At 38.2% G+C, this 27,501-nt stretch overlaps 1 protein-coding gene across 3 annotated transcripts in view; it reads right to left on the bottom strand.

Annotated features, from left to right (window-relative positions):
• The window catches only part of LOC126467192 (armadillo segment polarity protein), an 89,796-nt gene extending 66,540 nt beyond the window's left edge, over positions 1-23,256 (bottom strand). For all 3 annotated transcript variants that reach the window (XM_050096443.1, XM_050096445.1, XM_050096444.1), the window contains exons 1-2: positions 23,101-23,256; positions 17,965-18,027 (exon numbers count right to left, since the gene is read on the bottom strand). In XM_050096443.1, the coding sequence (XP_049952400.1) occupies positions 17,965-18,001 (37 nt within the window). In that variant the 5' untranslated portion in view covers positions 18,002-18,027; positions 23,101-23,256. The remainder of the gene's footprint in view (positions 1-17,964; positions 18,028-23,100) is intronic.
• Between the last annotated feature and the right edge of the window lie 4,245 nt (positions 23,257-27,501).

Below are 27,501 nucleotides of genomic sequence, written 5' to 3'. Positions count from 1 at the left end.
AAATGTGGATGGGTAATGGCAAGGAAAGCGTTTCTGAAGAAAAGAAATCTGTTAACATTTGAATATCAAGAAGTCTTTTCTGAAAGTATTTGTAGTTATTTGGAGATGAGAAGCTTGTACAGGATAGAGTATCATGGAGAGCTGCATCAATCCAGAATCTGTGGACTGAAAGCAACAACATTTTTTGAAATTTTCTACATTCACAGAGAGATGGATAAGGTTAACCATACTTATTTTAAGGAACTTCAACTTCCAGTAAAGCCTATAGAAACACAGAAAAATAAATTGTACCACTCCTTACTTGAGAACTACACACTCCATCTTCATGGGAAGAAAGGGAAAATGCTGTCTGTTGGAGAGGGCTGACCAATTGTTTCCTCTTCTCTAACCTCAAGTAGAAACCTGTTTCTCAAGTTGTGCTGCTTTTTCAATCATTCAAAATCTCATCTACCCAGTGAATTGTTGCTTTTACTCCTTTTGTTATTTATTATGTTTTCTATCAGCTACTCTGGAAGTTACGAAGGTGAGTGCTGGCCAACCAAACTACGTAGATTTAATAAATTTCTGAGAGGAATTTTTGGAAATACTGTTGTACTTTCAGTACATGGAAATTCAGTTCACAAAATGAATCAACCACAAAGGGAGTGGAGAATATAATCAACAACAATTGTATGACAGTCCACCAAACTAAAACTTAGGGCTACAATGACAATTTTTAGAGGAATGTAGCCATGTATAAAATTAATATCAAAAGCACTAGCACAATTACACAGTGGGTAACAAGAATTAATAGCAACATAATGCTGAAATTCCAAGTTCAAAATTCTGTAGAAAGAGAACCAGTGCTCAGAATGACATCAAATTTTAACAGCATGTTATTAGCTTGGAGGAAACTTGTTGTTGTTGTGGTCTTGAGTCCTGAGACTGGTTAGATGCAGCTCTGAATGCTACTCTATCCTGTGCAAGCTTCTTCATGTCCCAGTACCTACTGCAACCTACATCCTTTTGAATCTGCTTAGAGTACTGATCTCTTGGTCTCCCTCTACAATTTTTACCCTCCACGCTGCCCTCCAATACTAATTTGGTGATCCCTTGATGCTTCAGAACATGTCCTACCAACCGATCCCTTCTTCTAGTCTAGTTGTGCCACAAACTTCTCTTCTCCCCAATCCTATTCAACACCTCCTCATTAGTTATGTGATCTACCCATCTAATCTTCAGCATTCTTATGTAGCACCACATTTCGAAAGCTTCTATTCTCTTCTTGTCCAAACTAGTTATCATCCATGTTTCACTTCCATACATGGCCACACTCCATACAAATACTTTCAGAAATGACTTCCTGACACTTAAATCAATACTCGATGTTAACAAATTTCTCTTCTTCAGAAACGATTTCCTTGCCATTGCCAGTCTACATTTTATATCCTCTCTACTTCGACCATCATCAGTTATTTTGCTCCCCAAATAGCAAAACTCCTTTACTACTTTAAGTGTCTCATTTCCTAATCTAATACCCTCAGCATCACCCGACTTAACTCGACTACATTCCATTATCCTCGTTTTGCTTTTGTTGATGTTCATCTTATATCCTCCCTTCAAGACACCATCCATTCCGTTCAACTGCTCTTCCAAGTCCTTTGCTGTCTCTGACAGAATTACAATGTCATCGGCGAACCTCAAAGTTTTTATTTCTTCTCCATGGATTTTAATACCTACTCCGAATTTTTCTTTTGTTTCCTTTACTGCTTGCTCAATATAGAGATTGAATAACATCGGGGAGAGGCTACAACCCTGTCTTACTCCCTTCCCAACCACTGCTTCCCTTTCATGTCGCTCAACTCTTATAACTGCCATTTGGTTTCTGTACAAGTTGTAAATAGCCTTTCGCTCCCTGTATTTTACCCCTGCCACCTTTAGAATTTGAAAGAGAGTATTCCAGTCAACATTGTCAAAAGCTTTCTCTAGGTCTACAAATGCTAGAAATGTAGGTTTGCCTTTCCTTAATCTTTCTTCTAAGATAAGTCGTAAGGTCAGTATTGCCTCACGTGTTCCAGTATTTCTACGGAATCCAAACTGATCTTCCCTGAGGTCGGCTTCTACTAGTTTTTCCATTCGTCTGTAAAGAATTCGTGTTAGTACTTTGCAGCTGTGGCTTATTAAACTGATTGTTCGGTAATTTTCACATCTGTCAACACCTGCTTTCTTTGGGAATCGAATTATTATATTCTTCTTGAAGTCTGAGGGTATTTCGCCTGTTTCATACATCTTGCTCACCAGATGGTAGAGTTTTGTCAGGACTGGCTCTCCCAAGGCCGTCAGTAGTTCCAATGGAATGTTGTCTACTCCGGGGGCCTTGTTTCGACTCAGGTCCTTCAGTGCTCTGTCAAACTCTTCACGCAGTATCGTATCTCCAATTTCATCTTCATCTACATCCTCTTCCATTTCCATAATATTGTCCTCAAGTGCATCGCCCTTGTATAGACACTCTATATACTCCTTCCACCTTTCTGCTTTCCCTTCTTTGCTTAGAACTGGGTTTCCATCTGAGCTCTTGGTGTTCATACATGTGGTTCTCTTATCTCCAAAGGTCTCTTTAATTTTCCTGTAGGCAGTATCTATCTTACCCCTAGTGAGATAAGCCTCTACATCCTTACATTTGTCCTCTAGCCATCCCTGCTTAGCCATTTTGCACTTCCTGTCGATTTCATTTTTGAGACGTTTGTATTCCTTTTTGCCTGCTTCATTTACTGCATTTTTATATTTTCTCCTTTCATCAATTAAATTCAATATTTCTTCTGTTACCCAGGAAACTTATGGAACAAAATAAATTAATGAAAATCTGACCAATAGGTGACACAGTTAGCTTTTCCTTAGTTTGCATCCGAGACACTCAACATGACTCTCCATGAAGCATCACGTGCTGCTGGTAAAGCTCTTTAACAAGAACATTGACTGCACAAGGGAATTAACCAAATATTCTATATGTCTGTGAGCACAGTGCATCAAATCCTATGAAACATTGCGTACTGCTATCTGTACAAAACCATTTACATTCAAGAACTGCTTCCTGCAGATCTGTCAGCAAGATAAATGTTCACTCTGGAATTTTTTACTAGCATGGAAGTGGAAAATGTATGGCCACTGAACATTCTATGGACAGACGAAACCCATTTCCATCAACCAGTACTCCTTAATTTTACTTTTGGTTGATTCGGAAGAGGGGGACCAAACAGCAACGTCGTCAGTCCCATCGGATTAGGGAAGGGTGGGGAAGGAAGTTAGTCATGCCCTTTCAAAGGAACCATCCTGGCATTTGCCTGAAGCAATTTAGGGAAATCGCGGAAAACCTAAATCAGAATGGCTGGACGTGGTTCATTCTACAAAGGTGACTGCATGGTATAGGTTGATGCCTTTGTTTATTGTTTACTTTAGGGCCAATTTTTTCAAGGAGGTCGAGTCCTGCGGGTCCTGTTATCTTTACCGTTACTGGTAAATGCTAAGAGTCTTTTGCGCACCGATGTCATTCCAAACCTTCAGCAGCATGGATGTGTGGATAGGATCATTTTTATGCAAGATGGTACTTCTCTGCACACTGCACAGCCAGTGAAGTATTAGAATTATCAGAAAACATTTCCCTACAGCCTGGCCATCCAGGTCACCTGACCACCTGGTCTCAATTAATGTGACTTCTGGCTGTGGGGTTTTCTGAAAGATGTGTTCAGTGCTCCAACTGCAAAGGAAGCTGAATTGAAGGCATGCATTGCACAACACATTATGGACGGGACCCCTCAAGACATTCCGATATGTTGTCGAACATGATGAGGTTTGATTTCAACTTGCGGCAGAAAACGGTGGACAAAATACTGAATATGTCTTGTGCCAGTCTCACGACAATCAGGAACCAATGTCATTTTGCTTTTTATTTTGTTCTTGGCCCTAGGACAATAAAAAACTGAATTTTCCTATACAATGTGGTATGACCTTGCTGTGGTGGATGGGCTTACCTAACAGGGCCACAACTGTTGACAGCTGAACTCTTGGAGTCATGGACATCGAACAGTACAGATGATGTAATGTACAACTCAAACCATGGCCTTCGTACTGCGATTCACCTGACCTTTGTAGCCAGCCCTATTTATGTTGAGACACTTATAGTGCCATCTATTGGTAAAAGGTTCATTTATTTTATTTCATTTATTCATTTTGTTCCATGATATTCCTTGTTTTAATATCATGCGGTTCAAATTTGACATCATTCCAAACAGTGGTTTTCTTTCTAGTGTTTTCAAACTAGAACTGTAATTGTGGGCACACTACATGTACTGACAGGGTCAAAATTATTTCAAATGATGCACTTATACAGGGTGATTCACAGAGATTTGCAAATATTTTAATATGTTATTCTACAAGTAAAACTAAAGAAAATAGTTCCTATAAACATAGGTCTGCAAATGTTTAGTTACAGAGTTACAGTTAATAAAAGATTTTGCCTGAAATTTAACAACTTCACTAGTATGAAGCCATCGCAAAACTGTACAAGGTTAAAGTAAGGCACAATTTTCATTTATTTTGTGGTTATTGGTCTGGTCAATCTAATAAAACATGCCCCAGGAGTGTATCTGCAGTAGTTCTTCACAACATCCAGGGAAGTAAAGATTATTATACAACTAAATTTGTTTACTTTCCATTAAGATGTTAGTGAGTTATTTCAGTCATTTCCTAACCTTGAAACGAGTTAATTTTATGTATTGTTCAGTGAAAGAACATAATAACAGCAGTGTATTTAAGTGAAACCACATAATAACTGTTGTAGTTTGTAGATTATTTTGAAATAGGGATGCCCTTCAAATTTACGACAGAGGAATATGCCGATATGGTGTTTATTTATGGCAAATGTGGTGGTAACGCTAAAGCTGCAGTTAACAAATATTGCACATGTTATCCAACTCTGAGGATTCCAAATGCACGAACCATTACTGGAGTATTTTGAATGTTACGGGAGACAGGTTCTCTACTTAGCTTCCACAATCAGTATGAGTGCTCGATACATGAAGATGTTATGGATGCTGTTCAACGTTGCCCGGGTACCAGTGCATGACAGATCTCTCAACGATTAGGCATTTCACAATCTTAAGGTCTGGCAATACACTATACTGTATCCTCAGCATAAACAAAAAGGGCATCATTTATATCCGGGAGATCCTGCCCTTCACTTGGAGTTGTGCAACTGGTTAAATACTAATTGGCAGTTACACAAATACATTTTATTTACTGATGAGGCACAGTTTACTCAAGATGGTATAAACAATTTACATAACGAACACGGATGGTCAGAGGCAAACCCACATGCCACAGAGCAACACAATTTCTAGTAGTGATTCAGCATAAATGTGTGGTGTGGTATAATTAACACACACTTTATTGGACCATTCATTATCCCAGGACATCTAACTGGCGAGATGTAGTTACAATTCCTCCAAGAAGAAATGCCCCACTTGCTACAGTTTATGAAGGCAAAGACAATACACATGAGGCATTACTTGCTTGCATTATGACTGCAATAGAAAAAATTAAGTGAAACTGAACCGAGCAACAAAATTGGTTCATACAAATGCAGCTAAATGAATTGAACTTAGTGGAGATATTTTGGAACATTTATTGTGAATGTATTGGGAAATTGTATGTACACTATACAACTTCCTTAAACTGAGTTTTGTTTTTTCCGGTTTAACATGAATTCAAGTGTGCAATGGTATTAATAAAAGCAGATTATCTGACACATTCATACAGTTTCAGTTAATGTTATTGCCATTGTTTTTCCAAAATTAAATTCTTTATAACTTCTGTTGAAAACTTTGTAAAATTGTCTGGAATTAAAAAACCAATTGGGCCAAGTAGTTAATAAATTAAAAATTTTACAAAATTACTTCTTCACTTCTCTGGATGTTCTGGAAAACTACTGCAGATATACATCTGGGACATGTTTTATTAGATTCATCAGATCAATAACAACAAAATAAATGAAAATCATGCTTTACTTCAACCTCATACAGTTTTGTGATGACTTCATACTAGCAAAGTTGCTAAATTTCAGGCAAAATCTTTTATGAGCTGTAACTCCGCAACTAATCATTTGTGGACCTATGTTTATACGAACTTATTCTTTTGTTTTGCTCGTAGAATAACATATTAAAATATTTGCATATCTCCGTGAATCGCCCTGTACACAGAACCCAATAGTCAATTACTGAGTAATGGATTACATGCATGCTTCTCTCCTTGCAAATACAATTCCTTTCTTGAATGAATTGATGAATTAAGTTTTAAGCACTAAACAGTATGGTCATCTAAGCAACGGAAACCTTTCTTCCCATACCTAAACTGCTGAGACCTGAACTATTTTCCTGAGTTGCTGTCGGTAGTCTATTCTCTAACAGTTCTTCCCTTGCCATTTTCTGTTTATCTTTAATCTACATTGTGCCTGATATAATGTAATTTCTGTTTCCTAGAATTTTCCTCTGTTTAAGCCAGTCAGGCTATGTCATCTGTGAATCTTAAAAATGATTCATGCTTCTTTTTATACTTGCTGCTTGGTGAAAATCTATTGGATAAATTACCGGTGAAATAGGTTTTAATTGTGACACGTACGACTCAGGTCAGCAATTCCATACTCTGAGCAGGAATTCAGCTCAAGTTTTATAACACAGATTTTTTTTTAAAGTGGTATTAAGTTGACATTGGTCGCACATGGATATACTGTTGATGTGATTATTAAATTATAAAATAATGGCACTCCTGGTGGCTCCCTCGTACAAAATGAAACTGGCCCAGATAGTACACTCCTGGAAATTGAAATAAGAACACCGTGAATTCATTGTCCCAGGAAGGGGAAACTTTATTGACACATTCCTGGGGTCAGATACATCACATGATCACACTGACAGAACCACAGGCACATAGACACAGGCAACAGAGCATGCACAATGTCGGCACTAGTACAGTGTATATCCACCTTTCGCAGCAATGCAGGCTGCTATTCTCCCATGGAGACGATCGTAGAGATGCTGGATGTAGTCCTGTGGAACGGCTTGCCATGCCATTTCCACCTGGCGCCTCAGTTGGACCAGCATTCGTGCTGGACGTGCAGACCGCGTGAGACGACGCTTCATCCAGTCCCAAACATGCTCAATGGGGGACAGATCTGGAGATCTTGCTGGCCAGGGTAGTTGACTTACACCTTCTAGAGCACGTTGGGTGGCACGGGATACATGCGGACGTGCATTGTCCTGTTGGAACAGCAAGTTCCCTTGCCGGTCTAGGAATGGTAGAACGATGGGTTCGATGACGGTTTGGATGTACCGTGCACTATTCAGTGTCCCCTTGACGATCACCAGTGGTGGATGGCCAGTGTAGGATATCGCTCCCCACACCATGATGCCGGGTGTTGGCCCTGTGTGCCTCGGTCGTATGCAGTCCTGATTATGGCGCTCACCTGCACGGCGCCAAACACGCATACGACCATCATTGGCACCAAGGCAGAAGCGACTCTCATCGCTGAAGATGACACGTCTCCACTCGTCCCTCCATTCACGCCTGTCGCAACACCACTGGAGGCGGGCTGCACGATGTTGGGGCGTGAGCGGAAGACGGCCTAACGGTGTGCGGGACCGTAGCCCAGCTTCATGGAGACGGTTGCGAATGGTCCTCGCCGATACTCCAGAAGCAACAGTGTCCCTAATTTGCTGGGAAGTGGCGGTGCGGTCCCCTACGGCACTGCGTAGGATCCTACGGTCTTGGCGTGCATCCGTGCGTCGCTGCGGTCTGGTCCCAGGTCGACGGGCACGTGCACCTTCCGCCGACCACTGGCGACAACATCAATGTACTGTGGAGACCTCACGCCCCACGTGTTGAGCAATTCGGCGGTACGTCCACCTGGCCTCCCGCATGCCCACTATACGCCCTCGCTCAAAGTCCGTCAACTGCACATACGGTTCACGTCCACGCTGTCGCGGCATGCTACCAGTGTTAAAGACTGCGATGGAGCTCCGTATGCCACGGCAAACTGGCTGACACTGACGGCGGCGGTGCACAAATGCTGCGCAGCTAGCGCCATTCGACGGCCAACACCGCGGTTCCTGGTGTGTCCGCTGTGCCGTGCGTGTGATCATTGCTTGTACAGCCCTCTCGCAGTGTCCGGAGCAAGTATGGTGGGTCTGACACACCGGTGTCAATGTGTTCTTTTTTCCATTTCTAGGAGTGTATTTCATGCACCTTGAGAAAGGTAGTCCAACTTACATCATCTGCACCTGCCCAGGCCAGTTTTATTTATTCATCCACGTTTCTTCCAATTGTAACACTGATAACTTCACTGTTCTCTAAATTTTAAACTAGTGTCTCCAAGGAAGAGGTGTATGTTAAATAATTTCACATTTTACTTTCCTTTTTCTGTGTGCAATGTAATTTTAATATTTAATTTTATTTTCCAAAGGTAAGAACATTAGTTATTACATGACTAACAAGTTTCACAAGGGACAATAACTTCAGGCAACGTAACAAAATTTTTTTATTTTAATGTAAATCAATAGGAACTGAGTAATTTGATGACACCAAAAAATCACATTTGCACAAACTATCTTCTATGAGGTTTATGAGTTTTGATTCAAAAACTTCTAAAAAAGTTCTCTGTCTCACCATATTTACTTCAGCTGAAGGTCGTGGTCACTTTTGAGCACAACACTTGTTAGGCCAGTTTTGAAAATAATATGGGAAATCTAAGCCACAAATGAAACTCACTATCTTTTTGATTAACAGCAATAAGTACCATCTCTACTTTTTTTCCCTTCATACTGCTCTCTCTCTCTCTCTCTCTCTCTCTCTCTCTCTCTCTCTATCTCTCTCTCATATAAGGCATTATAACCATCATTATTTTGTACTACTTAGTTAAAAACTTCTTGAAGGTTAAGACTGTTTGACAAAACAGAATGTTTACACTTGCTTTTTGTGGAGAATACACTTCATGGCACTTACCCACACTTACAAAACAGCCTGTATTAACATTTTAATTTGTCAGTATCCTTTCTGATCTCTACAAAGGCGTCATGTATACTGTGGGAGTGTACCATCCCAGCTAAAAGGATATAGCAATAGTTACACCACAATCTTTGGGTGGCTTTTACAATCATTTTGCCTTGTAATTTCAAAGCTTTTGTAATTTCACAACATATATTCAACTATATTGTGAAAGAGTCATTTAATAGGTTTTCTGCCTGTAAACGGAAAGGAAACTACCTACTATCTGGTACTATTTTGAGACTGTCTTTACAAATTTCTTTGATGACCTCAAAACACGTATTTTGACAATCTTATATTGATTAAAAGAACAAAGAATTTTGAAAATATAGCTCATAAATCAATAGTATGAAATGGAGTTACAATTCTAAATTCTGAAGGCTCTAATCAGTAAAGACATTTTAGAACCATCTTTTGGGGTATAAATATATCTGTTATCTACAGTATGCATTGATGTATCTGAGCAAAAACCTAAAGGTATTAACTTACATTTGAGTGAGTTAAAACGAGCTTTCAGCTTTGTGTCACAACAGACATTTTCTGACACACTGTGTAATAAAACACCAAAAAATTTTGCATTACATTATTTTACGTATTGCAAGAATTAGTGAACAGGTAACCTAAAACAGCTGCCAAAAAATTCACAAGAAGCCTGCTGCGCCTTTGCTAGGAGATAAGTATTTTGCAACTCATGATTTCTGAGAAGGTACTCTTTGGGCAACAGTACACACTTTTTTATCTAATTTACCCAGTGACGAGTGCCTTGTCTTCAGCAAATAAACACAATGGTTTACTTGTTTGTTAATAGTGTAACATAAATATTAAATCAGCAGAAATTTCCAAATGAATTGGTCTGCATGAAAAGTGTAAACAGAAACACTATTAGTGTAATGAACACATTATTTGTTTTATTTACTTTCTATACATCCCTGATATAATCTGCTTTATTTCATTTGCAGCTTGCATAAAGTCAATTTTGGAATGCAGTTTGACACACACACACACACACACACACACACACACACACACACACAGAAGTAAGGGTGGTGGGCAGCAGCAAGAACGACACTAAAAAATGCCTTAAAAGTTTTTGAGGCTTCAACCTTGGACCTGGTAAAATTTAATGTGATTCTACAGCAAGGCAAAGTATGGTATCTACTTTTAAGAAAGCTCAACTTCCTTACATGTCATGAAGTTTCCTTCTAAATATTGCAACCTGTCATGTTGAAAATGGTTTATTTATAGGGTATGGCCACAGACAAATTATCCACAAATGATCTTTTATAACAGTTATACATCATCTCACTTTTAAGAAGACAAGGAAACAATATACCAGGAATATACTTAATTCATTTACTGCAAAAGGTGCCATAAAATAATGTACGTGACACGACAATGTACCAGCATTGATCTGAAATGTGACCCTTCTGCTTATTTGTCAGCTATTTTGTATACAGCAACTGATAACTTGTTTGTATTGCTATTCACTAAAGGCTTTGCTAAGGACACCATAATGTTAAAAATGGCACAAACATAATTGTATTTTGTGATTTATGTGAAATATTCTTGCATTCTCCAGCAAATAAATTCTGTTCAAACTTAAACCCAAATAATTTTTTGTTGTAATTTCAAACAAAATATAATTATAATGTGACTCTTAAAGCTTTCCTGGCAGATGTGTTGTAAATAGTCTTCAGGGGTTTGCCTCTATAATTATAATACTTATAAATAAAATAATACATATAATACTAATAATAATACTAAAATTATCTGGTCTTAATGTGTTAGAACTCTGCATATCAAATCATACTCATTTTTCTACACAAAATGGAAAGCAAATCTTGAATTTTGAAAATTCATTAGCAGCCTTGTTAAGCCTTACCAATTGACAGTAAAACCTCTTGTTGTATTGTATTATAATATAAAGTGTTCTGAAGTACAAGAAGTGTTTTAGACTGGGTTGTTACACAAATTACATACCAAATGAAATACAATAGCGTAGAAAACTGTCAGGTAACCAAAACTGGTTAATGAAGTTTGTTATGCTGTCAGAAATCAAGGACACACTTTGCTTTTGCAAATATGGATTCATTGGACAATTAAGTTTTATAAATGAAACAGTGGAGACAGTTTAAATTTATAGTATCGTACAAATGATAACTCCACATACGGGACAAATTGTGAATTCTGAACTCATGAGTACACTTTCTGATGACCATGAAATAAGTCACATTGTATACAGCTATTACAATAGTAATAGCTGGCAATGACATACAATCAAATTTTGTGAGTGTTTAATTTGAAAATGATGATTTGGTTCTCAGCTGGGCATTCAATGATGACAAATCACTTCATCTTAAAGGGAGGTAATCTTTCAAAGCATCCAGATGCTGATACAGAAAATCCCAAGGCTGTGGAACTTTTAGTGGGATACAATAAAACTAAATGCAGTCTCAAAAATGAAGGTCTTTGGGCTTTTCTTCATCACTGTGAAACTTTGTGCTCATATCTCAATATGATATACATGTTATTAACTGTGCACCACAGGGCATTTCATAGCATTGGTGACTGAACCAAAGCTGAAATTTCATGAGGCACTAGAGTAGAGCTTCACCTCACTAGCACGCTGATGTACATAACTATTTATACTAGAAACAGTCACTGCATTAGAAAAAGTTTAAATGGTGAGGATGCTTTTATGCTCTTTAGATGGGTCTCACAGTCTTCAAATTTTACAGTTTGGATTTTTTTTAAAAGGCCCTGTTACAGTTGGCTTGCTACCATTGCCAATATCAATATATGTACATATTGATAGTTTACAAGTTACTTCTTTTCCCCATTTTCTGTTTATCTTTTAAGCAACTTTTGTGTTTCAAACAGTTTTTGATATTTTCTTTAAGGAACACACTGCCCTTTGACTGTATTATTGTTTATTTAAGTACAACCCAGCTTTCAGTCTTTTATGCCATTTTCAAGTATTTGATTTTATGTTTTTCACATATATTGCAGGATACTTAACACATTGTTAGGCCATACAGGCCAACTTTGAGCTTGACAACATGTTGAGTGTCCTGTTAAAGACATAAAATCAAATACTTGAAAATGGCATAAAAGAATGAAACCCGGGTTGCACTTAAATAAACAATAAAATAGTCAAATGGCAATGTGTTCTTTTAAAAAATTTTGAGTTAATTCGAAATGGAAGTTCAATATTTATATGGCTTTCTAATAAGCTCTGTAATTTCCCAAAGTCGGGGCAAAAGGCCTATTGCACTGAAATGCACCCAAATGTGTTTCAAATTTGTTGAAAAGAGACGAAATGTTACAATAGTTTCTGATCCCTTTTTAGTCCTCCTCCATTCTCACTTTGTCTCATTATTGGAACTAACTTTAAAATTTGGGAGGCCAAAGCATCAATGAATGGATTACTGTTTTCAGACTGGTGGCAACTGTTCTTGCAGAAGGAGCTAATAACGTGACAGTCTTTTGATTTATTAACATTTGATTTTTACTTTCTATTTAGACTCCACCTTTTTTCCATCACAAGTAGCAATTCACTGAACATGAGTACTACTCAGAAAAGCAGCATTCCCCCCCCCCCCCCCCCCCCCCCTCCCCAAAAAAAACACACTCTTTTCAATACAATTATCTCACTACACTGTTGTAAATTTTATCCGTCAGGACTTCCTTGCCTGTAGTAAATGTAAATTATTTAAAGAATTTACTACTTCAGTTCCACAACCAGTTAATGAAAGCTGAAAACCAATAATAATAATGATACACTTCCTGAAACTAATTACAGCATTCTTCTTGATTTTTCACAGCTGTAGTAGTTGAACAAATAAAAGGATCATTTCCTTACATACACTGAAAATTAGCTGTATAAAGCTGCACGGAGTACTTCCTATTGCCTTCAGGGAAGACTACTCGTTTCCTACAGTCGCTCTCATTTAGATCATAGGAAAGATGATTGTCTCTTTTCGTAAAAAGATTCTCACAAAAATTCCAACAGACTAGTGACAGAAGGCAACATGGTGTATGCTGCATTGCTTGTGTCATCAGACAAAGAACAAATATTTGTGCCATGCTTATAAATTTGGAAAATAAAGAGTAAGAACAAGCAGAATAGAAAGGTGGTTGCAGCATCCAAAAAGCAATCAGTGTGTTAATGATGTGCTAGTGAAGATTTAAATAGGTATTACACCAACTGAAGATTTTGTGTTACATAAAACTATTACAAATAATATTGAAGAAGTTACTGATTACTTTATTTCTCGCAGGAAAGTAGTGTCTATCGAAATAAATTTTCTTGTTGCTTTCTAATGCAAAATGTGGCACAGAAAGTAATTCAAAAGGGTGCCATTGTCTCTAGAATTACCTTAAGTATAACAACTGCAAAGACAAACAGTTTTCAGAGCATTTCTTTCTAATCAAATTAAATTAGTCAATTAGATGCAAGGTTTAAGGAGAAAAGTTAATGAGTAATCAATAGTTCATAAGTGAGTGTCAATATTCAATTTCACAATGAGCTCTCGGATCATCATCAAAAACGACAGGAGTTCATGCAGAAGATTAATCCAACAATCAGAAGTTTACATAGTACCACAACTGTATTGCTTTCATTTCAGTTATCACATTTCAATTAAAATTGTAAGAAGTAATTGCTACAGGTGGCAAATTTCTACATGGGCTCACACACCGGTTCCTCATTAAAAATATCAATTATGAGGAAAATTAATTGCATGTATGTAACTTGGTTTTGCTACTAAAAGTAAGTCTAACTTCCATCAATTCTCCCAATTTCCTCCATACTCAACAAATAAAAGATCTCCATGTCCTTATAAACCACTCGACAAATCGCCATCACCAGTTTCAGCGTCTTTTGGTAACTGGGCACAATCACTGCCCTATCCCCCGCAGAATTTCTTCAGCCATAGAAAACTCTAGGTTCTCTCCATCATGTCTTCACACATCAACCCACATCAAAACCACAAGGCAGCCAGCAGAACAAGAATATAGTGGCGGTACAGTATGAACTCCCAAGCATACTGCAGCTATGTGGGCAATATAATGCTTCAACACATGCGCTGTGGCATTTTTGGTGTCTAATTTTGTCAGTTGGGCAAAGATACGGTGCGGGGGGCCAGAGGAGGGGCAATGTCTGCTGATATTCATCAACACAATATGGCTGCATTGGCAATAGTTGAGATTCCATACTGAATATACTCATTATTACCATTAACATGTGGTACAGAAGACACTGAGCAGGATCATAATGGTATAATCAATTTTATTGCTAGTTACAAACATCCTGTTGCATAATGTAAGCTTGATGCATGAAGAAACTAAGCATACTCAGAAAACAAATCTTTATGGTTATGATAGCAGCCATAATTTTTGTTTGTAACTGAGTATGGTAAGTGCTACATGAGGTTCAGACTCATGTAACAACGGTGTACAAAACAGAAGAAGACTTTCCCAAGTTGTTCTATGGTAGTTGCTGCCCCATTACCAGCTGTCATTCAGTTTTTATTCTGGTTCACGCACAAGTGCTCAATTACTATATTCCATCTTTGACAAATGAGTAAGCATTTCTGCAACCTGAGGACAGCATTAGTATACTTAACAACTCAGTGCCTCTTAGATGAATTGAGTGACATCACTTCATGTTGAATGAAAAAGCCACCATTCTTTTTACATATGGAGAAGCACAGCGAAACGGCAACATTTGACGTTGACACTGGAAACCCTCAACATGTTCAATAAGTGGAACAGTGACGGACATTCAGTTGCAGTGGAGCTGTGCTGAGTGTATGGTTGCTGTGAAAGCATATTACCAATGTGTTGACAGAGGTTTGTTCTTTATTGGTATCAAGGAATTCTCTGTCTGCCATATGGAACAATTTACCCTACCTACACTAGCTCGCAACAACTCTCTTCGGAAAACAGCTTAGTGGTGTGTCTTGTCTGTATGTACCCCAAAAAACATTAATTCTGGGCAAGCTGAAGTGGTGAGAACTTGGCTCATCACTGGGGCTCTGACACCTGAACATGCAAAGAGGCTTCACAGCCTTCACAATTGCATTCTTACAAGCTTCAGATTGATGAACAACCATCTGTATTGCATATGCGATTCTGTGGAAACTTGTTGGCTAAAATCAGCAAGAATGCCAATTTAACTGAAAATTTTCGAATGTTAGATGAAGCCCATTTTCACCTAAGTGGCTCTGAATAATGAGAATATGCCTTACTGGACACAGGTGAATCCTGAAGTGCTTCATAAGGGTCTGTTTCCCAGTGCTAAAGTTAGGCCTGTTTCACACTGGGACACTGATGGTCACCAGTGCCGGTCACCGGTAATTGTGATAGACACTCCTGGATCTCTGGTGTCTGACACTGCAGTTATTGCCAACTGATAACTTAGTGAAATGGACTCTAGCGATGAGGAACTTTTGTTGGTACTTCTAAGGAGGAGGCTGAGGAGGAGGAGGAGGATTACACATATATCCACTGCTATGTGATCGGCTGGAGAAAGGATTATTTTATACTCTTTATGTCGATCCGAGACAAGATGAGAAGAAGTTTTTTCAGTATTTCCGAATGGCAAAAACTTAATTTGATAAATCACGGGAATGGACAATGATATTTGAACTGTATTTTTCAGACCATAAGATGACGATAAGACACACCCTTAATTTTGTTATGAAAATTTTGAAATATAAGTATATCTTTAGATTTCTTCTTCATTTGCCCTGTAGGGGTGAGTTCATGGTTCTCCACACTAATCCATTTTGTCCCTTCTTATCACATTAAGACTGCATAAAGGTACACTTGATACTGGTAAATGCAAAAGAAAACAGGTGACGGATGCAAATGTGCTTGAAGATTACTACCCTCCAAGCCTTTACAGGCGTAGCAACTACATTTCGCTAGTCTTTTTTGGTCCGAAAAATAGGTTATTAAATTTGAAAAAAGAACATACAACATACCAATTTTGTTTTTTCATCCATGCTAGTCTCATTGCAATCAGGCACAAACTTCGTTATAATTTCTTGTCAAGCATTCGTTTTCACCACTTTGTTGCTATAGACAACGCTTTTGACATCCCAAATAGCAGGACGGTATTCTACTTCACTTATAAAATCTTCAGTGTCAATCAAATCTAAACTCATGGCTACAATGTGTACAGTATAATGTACAATGAATGTTTTGTGTCATTTTCTCAAAAATGACTGCCATCTGTTGCCAAATCTGCAGTGCTGTGTCTGATCTGTGGCTCTGTCTCCCAGTGCAAACACTCTAATTCAAACTAATGCATGTCCAGCAGTGACTTCTGTGAACACAGTGACCTTGTCCATCGCATGTGGCGAGGGTGAGTAACTGCTGTGTCACAGTAGCTCAGCGAGGCTGTGTAGTGTCCCGGTGTGAATGCTCCAGTTCAAATGAATGTATCTCTGTTGGAGACTGTCGCTGGTGACTGTCACCAGTGTGAAAGGGGCCTTACTGTATGGTCTGTAGTGTCATGCCATGGGGTGATGGGCCCTTATTCCTTTAAAGATGAAGGAGACACTGCTGTCAGTATGATGTCTCAATACTTCCAACGAATGTCGACATCGCTTGCCTGCCCCAAACTGCAGACCATGAATCCTTTGACTGCTTTTTGTGGAGATACCTGAAAAGTATTGTGTACCGGGCTACACCAATAAACCTGGCCCAGCTAAAGACCCAGATTGAAGAAAACATCGCCAATAAACCAGAGTAACACACTGGGCCAACTTGTGCAAATATTCAGAATCAGCTTAGTGAATGTATATGGCAAAATGCAGAGCACTTAAATGACATAATATTTAAAAAAGATCCCTAATGGTGTTTCTACTCTTGTGGAACACACACTTCAGCATCAAATTCAGTTTGTAATCTTCCATAATTTTTTTGTATAATTGTTTCACATTTTACCATTTCTTTGTACTGTCATGTATAACAGAATTTTTGATCCAACAGAGGCAATATCATCTTCAACATTTCTTATTTTACGACTTTGACATCTCACCCATAAATAAGGAAACACTTTCATTCTACTGTAGTCTTACAAACAGTATTAATTGCATGTGTAGATAGGCCCAACGAATTCTGTCTGACATACAGAACACATTGCCCTATCTGCAATAGCTTGCAACAATTATCTTCAGGCTGTTGTTGAAATCTGACCTCAACAGAGTGTTTCCCTAAGACTGAAATTATCTCCTTATATTTACAGATATGGCAAAGGTGTTCCAAACTGAGGATTGAAGGTCTAGCTGCCAGTACACAAATGAACAAACCCTGACATGTGCAAAAGTTGATTTTACTCTTCTGTTTTAAAACTTTCTAGCTCTCTCAAGTGTAGTTGGTCTTCTTGAATTAGCCAAAAACACTCCAAGCTAGAAAGCAAAAACTTATATTTGCCACACAGTTTTAATCACAAAGTGGTTCTCCTCAACTCATGCAAAAATGAACACTGAAGGAAACTGCCTTCTGCAATGCTTCTTATATTTGTCTCAAACACTAACATTGTGGGCAACTTTGTAAACATGGAATTATTAAAAACTAACTAAAGTCACATACAAAGCTAAACTGTTTCTATATTTCATAACTTCATAAAGGATGGAATGCTTTTTCACAAGATACATCACAAACCAAACAATTTCTTACTCCAGTACAAAGAGAAGGGAGTGTTCTTCCATTCAGATTCTCATGGAAGATACAAATCTGTATAACGGGGGCAACCTTTATTTTTCATTGTTCTGCTATCCTTTATAACTGAAATACATGTGAGTGAACAGCATACTAACTGAAAGACCATGTTTAAGATGCATCCACAAATACTAAATTACAGCAACATATTATACTTACTAAGTCTAGACTGTGGCTGCTGCATCTGGTAACTCATGGTGTCATGGAATCTTCAAGGAATTCCTACAACAGAGGTTACCAATGAACAGCACAATATATTAACCGAAAATCAAATGGATAGCATTTAAATTTTTTGCAAAGAAACTGTCCAGCCAAACAGTTTGCTGCACTTTTCACACATAAAAATAATGAACCAATGCTCAGTGATAAATACATTTTTTTTTTCAAGTGTTCTCACAGCAGTACATACACAGTATGCACTTGAAACTATCCCAGAAAGAACAGAATGTAATCTGAACCAGATTCACCTCTGCCAATGATACACAACAAAAATACAGACTATTTCACGGAAACAGAAATGAGATTCAGAAACCCGAGAGACCACTAATTCAAAATAAAATACCAGCTCCCTTGTTGCATACATACTACAACAATTCGAAACTCTGCAATCTGATGTTTCAACATGAGTCAACATCCTGCGAATACAGAGCAAAGTAACATGTTCACCAAAATATTGCATTCATGATGAATAGTGTTTATTTTATGTGACAACATACTGCTGCTATTACATACTTCAAAATGGTGCACTCATACCAATATAAGCAAACCTACACATGCAGTTCAACATACAATTTCGATAGATTTAAAAGTTAAGAACTACTCTCAGAATATTTACTAACAAAGCAGACATACAAAGTACCTAATTTCAAGAATTGGTCTCAATAGTACAATGAACATCCACAAGAGTACAGCTTCAATCCAAACAATTTTGTGTGTCAAAAGTGATAGCGATTATAGCATCATCAGTATTATTGGACCTGAGTGAGGGTGCTTTGGTCATCTTATTTATCACACATCAGCACATATATCCACAGCTGACTTGAGAGCACTGGCAGTGTGATGCACTTTCCTTAGTCAACACTACTTGTTTACTGTAATATCGCCATGTTTTTCTAATAACAGGCAAGTGCAAAAATATTGTGGTTGAGTTATACTGCTGCAACTAAGGTGTTATCACAGTGCAGTGCAAGTCTGCAAGTAGGTGCATTATGCTTTCTGTGCAGAAAGAGGTTGAGAACACTTTTCACCATTAATAGCCTGCCCTGTGTCTGTACACTATGCACACTCCAGTTGTCCATGGCAACACTCATATTATCCTCATGAGGAGAATGTTCCCAATTCCAGACTCCCTCTAAAGGTTTTACGCACTTGGAAAATGATAAGTATTGCTTGTTATGTCGCTCATACTAAAAACTATGGTTGCTAAATGGCCACACAACAGCTGCATAAGCAAGAAAATTAATTTTAAATATTCTACATGAACCCTGAAGCAAATAATAACATAGAGATTAAGCAGAATCAGTATCTGTTATCATGACTACACATTGCCCCACCACTCACTTTTTTTATGTACCCATGAACCGATAAAAGTGTGCAATATGAAAAATAGATTTCTTATCATACTATAATGTCCCACACTTGGAAATAAGTTCACATGTCAGTTTGCGAATACAATACTAGTCCATTAAATTTTCTTTATTGAAGAATAATTAAAATATTTATGCTTATGTTAAAAGTGATGTTCAATGATTATTCTGCAATACTGAAGTAATTTTATTGTATTATTTTACTCAATGTCAGCACGAAATTAAATATAACTGGCCAACACTCTGGACTTGTTCTCACAGCAGTTTTCTTTTCTTCTTCTTTTTTTTAAATTCTTTTAGAAAATCGTTAATACAATAAACAGACCTAAAAAAAGTATGGAGGAAGGCAGAATGAATATATACACGTACGTGTGTGTGTGTGTGTGTGTGTGTGTGTGTGTGTGAGAGAGAGAGAGAGAGAGAGAGAGAGAGAGAGAGAGAGAGAGAGAGAGAGAGAGAGAGGGGGGGGGGGGGGGCAGCTACAGATTGGTTGTGGGGAGAAAAAAATTATCACATTATATATACGTATTTTGTGTTGATCTGTAGCACAACCTGAGGTCTTGTTTAGGTTGCAGGTGACAAGTTGGGAATTAGTTGCAAAGCCAAGAGATGTGAATGTAAAATATAGCTTGTGGTACTAACAGGCTACTCTGTAGCACAGGCTTTTAATTATTTTATTATTATAAAAATTAACAGATAGTGAAAAAATGCCTTGACATATAGCAAATATTCTACAAGAATTTTTGTGCATATCATGAACATATATTAGACAAACTACACTACTTTGATGTGTATTTTTGACATAAAATATGACTGTCAAGATTCTAAGACAAATTGACTGGACTTAGTTGAACTTGTGAATACACATGTTGCCCTTTGTATATGACCAATATATGATTTGGTATGGGCCCCACACACACTTGAGAGATATTCAAAGCTGAGAAGCACAAATGCTTTGTAAACAGTCTTCTTTGTAGACTGGCTACATTTTCCCAGTACCCTGCCAATGAACTGAAGTCTGCCACCTACCTGACCTACCTTTAAGCCTATGTGATCATTCCCTTTCAAATCCCTACAAATTGTTAAATCCTGGTATTTGTGTGATTTGCCTGATTCCATTTGTCATTACCTGATATTCTACTACAGGACAACTCTCTATATTTTGTGAAGTGTGCAATCCTATTTTCTCTACATTTGATACTAGGCACTGAAGTATTTTTGACAGTACAAAACTAAATGAGTTGAGTTTTTCCAAGTTTACAGATAGCTCATTTGCGAAACACTTCACTAAGAAAAATATCTTTTTCCATTTTCCCTGCTGACTCTTCTTCATTCGGCTTGGCCACATTACTAGTAGCATTGGCATAAAGTTCTAAAATTTGCTTCATTCACCCAAAATTAAAAACAGTAATAGGACCATGATTGAACTCTGAAATACGCTTTGTGATTTCTTCACGTGTAGATGACGAGCCTTCATATTTGTATTATCTGAGACATCCTAGTGTAGCTTTCTGCCCCCTGTTTTTTTTAAATAGGAACCAAACCGGCTGACCAATGTATGTCAGAATAGTTAACTTCCCTAAACAAAATATTGCAGTAGACAAAAGCCTTCAACAAAATGCAGATAATACTAAAGTATATACATTTCATAACTATAAAAACTGTGTGTTCAGTGTACATAAAAAATAGCTGCCTCAGTAATTCCTTTTGAAATGTAAACTATAGTTTGCAAGGTACTCCATCTCCACACACAGGTGAAAACTGAGTGCATTACCTTCTCAAAAAATTTAAACGTTACGAGCAACAATGACCAGTAGTTGCCGACATCTGTGGAGTCAACTTCCTTATAAGAGGCCACTAAAAGTTGCCTCTTTTGTAGTACATCTACAACATATGTGCATCACACACATTTTCTGAATTTACCTTATGTTTTAATTGATATGACAGGTGTACAAAAATGGCAAAATATGGTGTGAAAGTAAACATTGTGCTATGTTGCAGGTCAATATTGATTGGTTGATTTGTTGGGGGAGGGGACCAAACAGTGAGGTCACTGATCTCTATCGGTTTACAGAAGGATGGGGAAGGAAGTCAGCTGTGCCCTTTCAAAGAAACCATCCCGGCATTTCCCTGAAGAGATTTAGGGAAAACACGAAAAACCTAATCATGATGACCGTCATCACCCTGAATGAGAGTCCAGTGTGCTATGCTAACCACTGCGCCACCTAGCTCCGTGCACATCAATATTACCACAATCTCTATTTGTCATTCACAATCATTGGATTTGCAAACTCTCAAATTACCTCCTTTCACTGATCTTAGACTTCAGGCTATGCAACAATCAAGATTTGGGGTAGGATGGGGTGAGGGAGGGAGTCCTAACAGTACATTTTAATCTGCCTCTGAAGATATCCTGACATGTGGCTAATAATAGTTAATACTGTCCTCTTCCCCACAAGAGATGGTATTAAAAGCTACACAAGAACTAGCTTTACAAGGCTTATCCCTGTTTCTTTTCACTATATTCAACATTTATCTGATTCTCATCTGGCCTATAAATTTTCGACAAAATGTGCATAGTTAAAAAAAGGAGAGCAAATAAAGTTTGACAGCGGTTTATAATGTTAACTTCATACTCTACGTCAATCAACTGAGTCGGATGAGTTTTGATTGTTTGAAAACTCTTATTCATACATCTGCTGGACAGTGACGTAAGGTTCGCGTATCTGTATTTCTTGCTACGCTAATGAAAATACAAGTCATAATCAATAGCAACCAACAGGTGTTTCGGTGGCATACTGAATCTCACAATATTCGATTCTGAGCAATACTCATTACTAAATGTTTGCTTTCGGTGAATTCAATGTCTGAAGATTACACACTGTAGCCAGTAGTTTTATTCTGAACATCTGTATACAGTACATCAGTTAATGTATTTGCGAGCCAGTTTACCGATACGTCAAAAATTTTCTTCTGGCATAACAACGTACAACCATTCAGGTCTGAAATGTACAGACATATTAAGCGCCTCAATATCTGCGAGGCATTTTGTGTTAAATACGGTGTACGTATCCCTCCAAGTGACAACTCCAATCACAGAGAATTGTGAAAGCCACTACAACTCTAAGGCACGAGAAACTCTCTACAATCCTTCTGTTATCAGTAATTCCGAAAGTTAAAGAATGTACCCACATACAAGATCAAAGCTACCGAAAATACACATTCCACTCGAACTGCCTAGTTGTTCAATAAATCTTACAACTCATTCACATTATATCAATCTTTAGACGAAAACAATGAAGCTCGTAGATATTTACCAATAAACACGTCACTGCTAGGTTCAACAATCACACTAGACACAAAGTATCTGTTTAAACATTGAGAAATCGGTCACTGGGGGCATTACACTCATCGATCGCGGCCATTGTATTGGTTTTCGTCACACAACTAATAAAATATTATTACGATCGCAAATAGTTTATTCGTATAGAGATCCAAAGGTAAAGAACTGAATCGTTAACTTCTGGCGTGTCTCAAGGCTTGTTGAAGAGAGGACAAAAAAACACTCTTTACGCTATCAGTTCACTTTGACAGCCCATCCGACCTTATACACGTACCACACCCAACTCTTACCGCTCTGTTGTGTTTCAGATGACATAAGAGTTCTATTTCTCTACAGTAGCACACATATAGGACCAAGAACACATACCAATTAACCGGAGTCCCGAAACTTTTGTCGTTCGCAAGATAATCGGACAACTCCGGCGTATTATTACACTTCACAGCATTGAAGATGGCGTCCACCTGCCAACATACAATCTATGCATGGCATCCTGTAGACGCTATGAGAGTAATGGCATCGCGCGGTGACCAATCACAGCGCAAACGTGTGCGCATGAGTCACTTTATTTTCGGCGCGTCAGTCTTTGAAGAGGTTCCTGGAAAAATCCGTATAAAGAACATAAACTTTGGAAAGGATGTTGTTCGAGCTTACTTCAATCTCGTATTAAAAACTTCCCGCTCTGAAATATGTTAAGTCATAAAAGCAGAAGAAAATTACCGAAATATATGTATAATCATTAGGTGGAAATTGTTCAATAGACATTTCAGCTTTAATGCATTGTTACACTACAGACCGCATCAGTTTTCTGCAGAAGGCAATTTTCGACGCGAAAAACCTCGCTGGTTCGAACTTGAGTCGTCTGATTTAAATCCAAATGAAATTTCGTACGTAGCTTATGCACAAACTGTCACACTATTTATGCAAGTAGCAACGTGTAAATGGGCACCTTTATTTTAGATCTGATTCTACATATGCATCAGTATCACAAAAAGCACTAAATGACACGAGAAGAGCAAAACAAATTATGCACGATTTGATTCTTATACTGATCTCAAGAAGTCACCGCAGATTCCCAATTTACATTTCATTACCGTAATCTGGGGTGGCTTTGCCTACCATCAATTCACTTTGTCCGACTAGCCGGTAATAGAAGTGGTGCTACCTGTCACCCAACAGGCGTAGTTTGCGTAGCTCGCATCGTTTTTGGTAGACAGAGCTCTTAGTTCGAATAGGAAATGGTGAGGCAAATCACACGATCGTATTGTGAAACCTATTACAGTTTCCCCATTGTTTACGATTTCGAGTAGTTAACTTTCTGTCGTAACGGTTAGGTTTCTTTGGCGAAAATGGTTAGTAGTTATTTTTGTTCTTTATTATATTGCACTTGAGAGAACATCGTAAGTTTGCATGTTCAATCAGACTTAAATGGCATGTCGAAAAAATGTACACGGCGGTACTTTTTGGAGCACTTTGAAGTAACTATCTCGTCCACATTTTCTAATGAGAGTTAAGGTTAGGTTAACCTGACCTTTGGCATGTTAACTGACATGCTTTCGTTTTCCGAACCCCCATTTAAATGGGGCTCCCAAAATCCGATTTCGTAAACAGATTACGCAATCCCATTTAAGAGTGGTCATGTAAACGCTTCAAAATCGATTCTGGAAATCCGCTTCTAATTGCTGTTTTTCCAATTCCGCTATCGATTTTCACGTTCCCGTAAACGCAACCGCTTTTAAAAGTTCGCGAGTTGTCAAGTCAAGTCTCATTTTCAGAATATTCCGTTAATATGGACTTATTGTGCAGTGAAGGAGAAGCAGATACATTAAGACTGAGCATGAGGCTAACAACAATATTAAAGTGAAGAGACTGTGGTGACTGAATCAGCTGTTTTGCAGACGCCATATTTAAGAGGGCCAGCAAATCCTCTTCAGACCTTAACATGTAAACAAGACAGCAAAAAATTATTTCCGAAATTCTGTTTCTGTCTTGCGGAAAATGTGTCACATGTACACGTAGTGACGATGACAGTGATGTAACCGAAGTGTATTCGTGTGTCAGTAGTCGACCGTGCGGACGAAAGCTACACGGAAAAACTGGCAACACGCCGAGAAGTTCGTCTCCAAATCACTCCAGGCGCTACAAGAGTCTTGAAGCCATCTAATTGGATGATTGGAACCCGTACAATTGTCCAATGAGATCTATCCAATGCGATCGAAGAGCGGCTGATTCAGTTGTGACGTGCTGTACTGTAGCTGCATTTTGGCCGTTTTTATAGTGTTTCTCATTTCATATCTGGATACTACAAATTATATTTCGTTATAATATGATTATAGATTTAAAATTTCATAAGCATTATTGAGGAGCTGGAGAGAATTCGTGCTGAAAATAATGTCCACCAATTAATACTAATGTAATAGGCCTATATCCCGATTTACAGTATTTTAACTATGTATGAATGAAATATATTATCTTCTATCACGAATTAAGCTGTGTGGTTTCCTTTCGCTTGCCTAAATAAGACGTGTCTAATTAGCAGTTGTTCTAGTGAAAGTAATGAATTCTATGTTTTCCAGTGTATGCCGCACAAGAAACTGACGTTGAAACGCTCTTGTAATTTCCCGAATTGTTCATCTGGATATTACGTAGGTTCAAGGGACGAAGTTGACAACAAGCGTTTCTACAAGTTTCCTAAACAATCTCAAAAGTTGCTTTTGAAGTGGAAAAGTGTTTGTGAGCTGTCACCTGATGTGAACTTTGCTACTGCTTTTGTTTGTGGGGAACCTTTCTCCGAAGACGACTTAACGAATAAAACTAGGCTTAGGCTAGGGGTGTGTTTTCAAAACAAACGACAAGTGTTCGTTACGTAGCTCCTAATATCAGAAGTGTATCGTTTGAAATTGACAAGTCCTTATCATGAATGTGATGATACGTTCGCTAAATAAATAAATAAATTATTACCAAGTGCTAGCCGTGCTGTGGCTAGTGAATTACCAAGCACGAGTTGTGCTGAAAGTGTAGTTCTTTGAGTGATGCACTCCTTAAATTTCATGTTCCCTCTCAAGATGAGTCTACAGATGGTGAGTACTCATGCTTACTCGTAACATCATTTAATCGGGAAACTGTAGTTTTGGGTATAGGAATTTCAGAAGCAGACTGCAGTTCCTGAAAATCAAAAAGTATAGGAATACTCTAACAAGGCTAGCAAAATGTAAACCAAAGCTACATCATGGGAAAAAATAAACTAAAAGCACTTAAAGATTTGTATGACAGCAATGCTTGCTCTTTTATAGAAAACAATTTAAAGTCTATTGCTGGAGATTCCATAGACATCCAATTAAGGAACTCCTATGGATCAGCAAATGCTAGGCGATAGACATCTAAGTACAAGGTGTGTCCTTACACAAGTGAAGCCCGTGCCTGTACACATAGGATGTGTCAGTTTATTTTTCCCTGGATTTTGTGAAGCATCTGAAATCCCTTATCTGCCATACCTTTCAACCCAGGATTGAATCTTGTAATGATGAAGGCAAGCAGAAGTTGAGGAAATGTGTAGCAATGATAAATATTGTGCTTTGTTGTTTGAGGAAATGGCTTTAGTGAGAATTTTGTGTTATGTTGCAAGTAATAACAAATCACAGGGTTTCAGGATATAGGAAGTTCAAATGTATATGCAGACCATGCATTGATATTCATGGTGAAAGGTATACATAAAATTGATAGCAGGTTGTTGAATTGAATTTTATTTGATCCCGTAGGATTACATGCTGTACAGTGAACGTACATGTGATACAGGGCATGTCAAAAATACAAAAATCTTTGTTATCATACTTCCTAACTATTTTAACAGCAGTGATTATAATTAACAATATTTACAAATTTAACGTGAGTAAATGAGCTGTGGCGTTTGCGAATATTTTACAACACTAAAATTCCTTTTCCACCAGATAGTCTTGTAGGTTCTTTGAAAACCTAGTGTCATGTACGAGGGCAGTTCAATAAGTAATGCAACACATTTTTTTTCTGAAACAGGGGTTGTTTTATTCAGCATTGAAATACACCAGGTTATTCCCCAATCTTTTAGCTATACAACACTATTTTTCAACGTAATCTCCATTCAATGCTACGGCCTTACGCCACCTTGAAATGAGGGCCTGTATGCCTGCACGGTACCATTCCACTGGTCGATGTCGGAGCCAACGTCGTACTGCATCAATAACTTCTTCATCATCCGCGTAGTGCCTCCCACGGATTGCGTTCTTCATTGGGCCAAACATATGGAAATCCAACGGTGCGAGATCGGGGCTGTAGGGTGCATGAGGAAGAACAGTCCACTGAAGTTTTGTGAGCTCCTCTCGGGTGCGAAGACTTGTGTGAGGTCTTGCGTTGTCATGAAGAAGGAGAAGTTCGTTCAGATTTTTGTGCCTACAAACACGCTGAAGTAGTTTCTTCAATTTCTGAAGAGTAGCACAATACATTCCAGAGTTGATCGTTTGACCATGGGGAAGGACATCGAACAGAATAACCCCTTCAGCGTCCCAGAAGACTGTAACCGTGACTTTACCGGCTGAGGGTATGGCTTTAAACTTTTTCTTGGTAGGGGAGTGGGTGTGGCGCCACTCCATTGATTGCCGTTTTGTTTCAGGTTCGAAGTGATGAACCCATGTTTCATCGCCTGTAACAATCTTTGACAAGAAATTGTCACCCTCAGCCACATGACGAGCAAGCAATTCCGCACAGATGGTTCTCCTTTGCTCTTTATGGTGTTCG

The sequence above is a fragment of the Schistocerca serialis genome, chromosome 1, assembly GCF_023864345.2.
Source record: "Schistocerca serialis cubense isolate TAMUIC-IGC-003099 chromosome 1, iqSchSeri2.2, whole genome shotgun sequence".
In the NCBI taxonomy this organism is placed as follows: domain Eukaryota; kingdom Metazoa; phylum Arthropoda; class Insecta; order Orthoptera; family Acrididae; genus Schistocerca; species Schistocerca serialis.
This window is presented reverse-complemented; position numbering and strand designations above follow the sequence as displayed.